At 43.0% G+C, this 6,578-nt stretch overlaps 1 protein-coding gene across 1 annotated transcript; it reads right to left on the reverse strand.

Annotated features, from left to right (window-relative positions):
• Window positions 1-2,280: 2,280 nt before the first annotated feature.
• LOC107311095 (corepressor interacting with RBPJ 1-like) lies at window positions 2,281-6,565 on the reverse strand. Its single transcript, XM_015857349.2, has 7 exons — window positions 6,435-6,565; window positions 6,178-6,249; window positions 5,790-5,924; window positions 5,090-5,142; window positions 4,671-4,754; window positions 4,351-4,443; window positions 2,281-2,876 (listed from the first exon to the last, which is right to left on the reverse strand). Exons 2-7 carry the CDS (start codon window positions 6,245-6,247, stop codon window positions 2,826-2,828), a joined length of 486 nt encoding a protein of 161 aa, XP_015712835.1. The 5' UTR covers window positions 6,248-6,249; window positions 6,435-6,565; the 3' UTR covers window positions 2,281-2,825.
• Between the last annotated feature and the right edge of the window lie 13 nt (window positions 6,566-6,578).

The raw sequence follows: 6,578 nt of genomic DNA on the forward strand, positions 1-6,578 counted from the left end.
AAAGCATGCTTCCTCCCACCAACGCTGCATCCCACTCTCCCTGCAGAAAACACTAGATGCTTCCTATTCCTCCTGAATCACACCTGAAGGCCAAAAACGAGCAGGTAGAAAAAAATGACTGCTCTCAAGAGCCAAATAAATCATGGTTTCTGAACTGGGCAATAATTTTGGTGAGTCATTTTGTCCAGAGATGGAAGGCTGGGCTGGGTGTCTGCTGATAATTCTAAGCAGCAGCTCTCAGAAGGGCTCGTTCCCTACAGCTTCAAATGTAATCGAGTAACTGGCCCGTGGGATGTGCTGGTGTGCTCAGAACCCCACAGCTCTCAGAAGAACCCACTGCCATGAAAACCCAGCCATTTCACAGCATGCCCCAATGAGAGCTGGACTAGAGAGCTCAGCAACAGTTTAGAAAACCTGTTTCTAAACGAGCACAACAAAGCCCAGGAGGACTGACACGTACAGCAAGCCATGTCAGAGCTCCATCCAGTGGTCACCGGGGCAGGTTCAGCCAGCCCTCGACTGACCCTAGGTCAAATCACTTCAGCCTCTCAGACGTTTGCCATTCCCCTGCGTGTAGAGCTCTGTCATCCTAGCTGCAGAGGGAGATGTTCTGACACGTCTGGGAAGCCCATATAATACTGCAGAACGAAACAAGCACATCAAAATGGCACAATTTGCCTAAGTTGAACCACACTCAGCACTGAAGAGATCAAAACTGTTTAACACAGGCATGTGCTTCCAAGCTTAAGTGGTACTTCTGACTGTTTTGTCATTTTCATCTCAGTATATTTTGCACAAAGGAGTCGAGTTCAGGTAAATCACAAACATGAGTGACACAGGACTGCATTGCTCATGAGAACTGGCTGAATCACTTAATTAACTGTATCAAGTAATTATTCTTTCAAGTTTGGATTCCCTGAGAAGAGAAACTTAAGAAACTGCTCCTATCCCCTCCCAAAGCCTTTGGAGTCTACTGTCAACTGTAGTTATTGGGGAGGGATCTTTAGAAATGTCTAGGTCCCTTTCCTGTTTGCTCACATTTGCTCACTAGATCCAGGAATTCCAAATGTGCATCCCTCCATGGGACAGACGAAAGCCACACAGCATTATATAGCTGCGCACACAAATGGCAGTAGTACTGGTGAGGTGGAAAGGGCTTGAAGAGCACGGGGAAGAAGATGCAAGGGGCCAAGTCTTACCAGTTCTGCTGCTAGTGGCACATTTGGTGAGAATACCTGAAAAGCAGGATGCTGACAAGGAGGAATGGCTTGTCAGCAGCAGCTCAGAGAATGTATGTTCTACCAGTCTGCCCCAACAATGACTTCTATTTCAGAATTTCAGACAGAGGATGTGATAGGGAGCACTGTCACACACATAAAATGCACGCTTCGTGTCTGAAAGACTCCGATTATTTCACATTTTAGCTAGAATCTCAACTTGTCCAGCCAGGTAAACCCCAGAATCTCTTCCCTTCATCCCTATTTCACACATTTCCATTATTCCAGACCTCATCTTTCCCTACAATAAGCACTTTCTGGAGACCTGGAAGCAAGGCTGTCTATCAGGTTGACATCCTGTGCTGCTACATGGTTTCCATGCAAATTTCTAGATCTGCATCTGTTTCCTTACTGTCACAACCTTCACACGTAATCCTGTCTCTGGTTAAGCTGGCACAACAGAAACTTGAAGCAGCATGGCACTACAGTGATTCTGGCTGCAGGGGCCTATGCTTACTGCTATGACTGGAATCTGTTGGCCAGCTCCTCAGAGCAGCCTCAAAAACACTCGGTTCTACCAAGCTGCATGCAGAGCAGATGAACGTGATCGTAGTGACTCATTAATAAATCCTTAATAAATAATACAACGTATGGAATGACAAGGATGTTAGTAAATTTTGTGTTTGGAATTAACCTCCTTAAGAGAAGTCAAAAGATGAAAGCTGCTTATCTGGGTGTGACACTTGGCAGCTCTAGATAGAAATACAGATAGTAGTAGTATAAATCAAAGTATGATCCCCATGAAGCAAACGAGGAGTTGGATGCTTTTGTTTTTCCCTACTAATGTTTCAGAACTGCTTTGAAAGATGCTTCCACCACTAGTTTCAAAGTCAAGGAAACTCCATTTCCTACCCTTGTGTTTTCATGTTTTATGCTCAGAAGAATAAAATAAACTCTTCTGAATTGGGGAATAAAAATTATCCAGCTACCATTATTGCTTCAGAATATTTAGTGTTGATGCTTCTAGTGACAAAGAGTAATAAAACCATTCAAAGACCACACCTTAAACTCTGAAATAATATATTAATGAATGAACTGCCAAAAAAGCATTTATGTAAAAGGATGTTCTATTTACAAAGGTCAACTTGCTCTTTAGGACAAGTAAAACCACTACTGGAAAAAATATACACAGAGAAATGCCTCATCTTTCAACAGGCAGTTACAAATAATCCGCTTTGTTTAAGCTACTGGAAACTTTAAGACATCTGAAATTAAAAGCGTGTTCTGCATGCAGTTAGGATAGAATTGGACCTCAGTGCAGCAATGAGTCATTGCTTCATGTCATTGCCAATGATGCACTCTTAGGCTCCTCTAAAACACCACAGCCTGGCTGTTACCTTAGCATCTCAAAAGGACATGGATCTTCATTAACAAGTTATCGTTTGATCTTCGTTTTGCCATTAAAAAAGGACATCCTGATTGTCTCAGCAGGAGAGTGTGGTCTTGTCAAACTCGGCATCCTTTTCCCTGAGTTTTCTTTAGCTTTTTTGCTAGGCATGATCATCACCGGCTTGGCGTATTTACAAGTCCTTGGTCACACTCTTCCCATTATAAGGCAGAGTTCAGAAATTCAAGCAGCTCTGCACGGTTCCGGTCTCTCTGTGGAGCAGAAGAGCAGAGTCAATAGTTGAACAGACCTGTTCTTGGTGGACCAAGGCTGTACAACTCTGTTTTCTGTGGGGCCTTGGCACGTGGGCACACTGCACAACAAACATTACCGTGTTTGGTGAGGAGTTCCCTGGCTACGCAATGGTGAGGCTGCTGGGAAGGCCCCAGGCAGCTGGGTATTACTGGCTACCAGACAGCTGAGAGCGCCTGGGAGCAGTGCAAGCAGTGAGTACCCAGAAGAGATGCTAGAAGAGACAAGCTGTCTGCTGATATTTCATGGTGTATTTTCTAAGTGGCTCCCCGTGGAGGCTGCACTGGGTTGTCAACATGTAGCTTGCACAGCCTAGTCAGGAGGGAATTCACAAGCAGAACAGATGCAGTTTTCTGGTGTCTGAAGCAACACCAGCTGTACACACAGGAAGTCTCGTGCTCTGGGAAGTATTGCTTTTTCTACATATAAGTGTCAGCTTGCAGCAAAACAGAAAGGGAACCATGGATTTAGGTTCTTTCTATACATCAGAGACTGCCCAAACAGCCCAAACAGTTGCTTTTCATCTTTGTAGAAACACAATTGATGAAACAATCACCGAATATTGAAATAATGTGACTAAGAGGTTATCGTTCAGTTCAGTGTGTTCATAACTGAGGTTATGAAAAAAGCAAACATTAAGTATTTGACATCAAATGTCACAGCAAGCAGGTTACTGGGATAAGGACAGCAAGGAACCTTAGTGCCACATCAAGAAGACAATGTTTTCTTTGATGAAATTGAATTTGGAATGCTTAGATTCATTCTGGCAACCGTAGAACAAACTGCCATGGCTAAGTGAGAATCCGCCAATCTGGATACTTCAGCACAATATCACTTCTTAACAAATATAGAAGCCTTCTACAGATTTCTATGAGGTGTGGATGCTGCTGAAAAGAGAGAATGTACTCTATCTATTCTTGATATCCAGCTCCTTCAGTACCTCAGCAAAAATATTTGACTACTTTGGTAGAATGCATCAACAAGCAATGCATCAATGCATCAACAAGCAATCCTAATATCTTTTTTCCTTCTCAATATAACGCCTACTCTAATGCTTGTTAAAGAACAGAGTAAGGCATCAATTACCACATTTGACCGCCAGTGAATGGAAAAGGCCAAAGACAGTTAAAAAGAGTGGAAGCTCAACAAACAGAAAAAGCCACAAACCAGCTCAACCTTATGGGCTGAAATTCTGAGAACCTGCATCAGAATCCTTTGGTTCACCTATTCATGCCTGGATATTCCAAGACCACTCATTTAACAAAGCCTGCCCAAAGAATGAACTTAAATTTCCCAGACGGCACCACAGCCACATTAAAAGCTTCATTTGATTTATAACCCGTAAGATCTACTCTTCTATTGAATACCGCCATGAAGAAAATAAAAAGAGATGGTACTTCCCATTAAGGACACATAGACTATTTTAACTCTTACCTCTTTATCCTTCTTAGTCTTCTTTATTTTCATCTTAATTTTCTTTCCAGTTATCATGCTGTAGTTTTCATTCTTCTTTTTGTTTTTGAAGAACTAAAATAAGACCACACGTGAGGAAAAATCCCCATCATTTTGGTTCGTATTACAAATCCTTATGAATCTTAAAGAAAATCATAGATTATAATCTTTCACACTTCCAAGGTGACTAGAAAACAAAGATATATTTGTATTTGTTTAGGAAAAATGGTGCAGTTATAAATATTTTTATGACATGGTTTAAGTGAGAAATACAGTGGGAATTTCAACTCACAGCAGCATACCTTAGAAAGCTGGACAGGTCCTGATTTTTCTTTCTTTTTCTTCTTTTCTTTCTTTTTCTTCATTTTGTTTTCTTTCTTTCTCTTCTGCAAGCATAAGACATGTTCTGTAGCGCTTACAGATTTGCAAAGGCAAAAAAAAATGAAACCCACAAGCAGCTTATCCATGCCCTGGCTAACCAACAGAGCCACTGCTGCTTGTCCTTACCACTGCTGGTCCTGTATGAAATAGAAAGTAATTCAGCAAAGTTAGCAACCCTTTGGATCTCTGGAAACAGAAACGGCATTTTCCCTGATTCTCCCTTTTAACGCACACCTCATACATACAATCACTGATATTATCCCATGATATTTAGGGCTACTGAGGTACAAAGAGCTATTTCCTGTTTGTTAACTACTTATTTCTGTTAGAAAACGTTTACCTTTTTGTTGTGTTTTTCTTTTTTCCTTCTCTTTGATTTAGTTTTAGGAGAATCTGAAGAAAAAAGAAACTAAGTTTAGTATTCTGAAAAAGGCATTTGGTTTTAGAGATGAGGGATAGAAGAATGTAAAACATAGGAAGAAAACACTTTAATTCAGCTGAATGTATCAGTAAGGATTCAAATGAACCCTATGAAAAACAATGTATTAGCTTACTGCCATTTACTGGTCTTACATGGAAATTGGAAATCTCATTTATGTACTGATTATTTATACCAATATGTGACATTAATAGAGACATTTCTCTCTCTTTTTGCAGACATGCTTAACAGACCACAAGTGTCTGATAGCCAGAGACCCAGACTCACAGAGAAGGCAACATAAAGTACTACTGCAGCTGACAAATCACTTGCAAACACCATCACTGTTAAAAGCAAAATTATTCCATACTTCATTACAAAAAAGAATAGGTGGAAAGGGGGGTAAAGTAGAAACTATGAGCTGATGGTGAACTTGGCAAGGGATACAAAGCATAAAGGATTCATTCTACAAGGACATTAGCCAAAAGAGGAAGACTAAAGAGAGTGTACCCCCTCTGATGAACAAGATAGGAGAACTGTTGACAACAGGCATGAAGAAGGCTAATCATCTTTTGCCCTCAGTTCTCACTGGCAACCACCCTTCCCAAAGGCTCCAGCTCACCTCTGCTACTTGAAGATGACGACCTTGACGACGAATGTGACGGGGAAGAAGATGTGGATGTAGTGCTAGAAGATGACGTGGATGAAACGGATGATGATCTGCTCCTGCTACGTTTTCTTTTCCTTTTTTCTTTTCCTTAGGAAGACACAAGGCAACAGTGACACAACGGCAAGTAGCTACAGGCTACAGAATCTGATCCTGATCTCACAGGAATTAAACGTAACGAAGGCATATTTTGAGAAAGGTTCTTTTATTTGTTCCCTTCTTCCAGTGTGCCACAGTCTGTCATCATTAGTGAGGGACTACAGTAAGCATCACTGTTACAGATGGCAACTGGCACCACTGCACACACAGCACCGTGGCTCTGAAGCTGACCAGCTGTGCCTACCTCGGACCTTCAGGTCCTCCGTGGGGGCTGCACTGTGCACTCTGCTTTTCTCATCCTTCTGGCTGTCCATCCCTAGTGCGAGACAAAAGCACGGTCAACAGCACCATCTCCAAAAGCCAAGGAAGGGAAAAGAGGAGGAGGGGTGTGGAGAGAGGCCGCGTTCCGCGACAGCGAGGAGCGATCCCCGGCCTACGCGGCGTTGAGGCCCCAGCCGAAGGAGCCCGCTCCCCGCCGCCATGTCCTGCGGCCACACTTACCGGACCGGCCGCAGCAGAACCCAGAACCGCCCCGGGTTCGGCGCTGACCCGGAAGGGCTGCAGGAGACCGGGGGCGGGAGGAGGCGTTCCCCGGCCCGGCAGCGCGTCACTGCCGCTTTCTTTTAGAGAACCAGGGGGGTGTTT

Source organism: Coturnix japonica, chromosome 3, assembly GCF_001577835.2.
Source record: "Coturnix japonica isolate 7356 chromosome 3, Coturnix japonica 2.1, whole genome shotgun sequence".
Classification (NCBI taxonomy): Eukaryota; Metazoa; Chordata; class Aves; order Galliformes; family Phasianidae; genus Coturnix; species Coturnix japonica.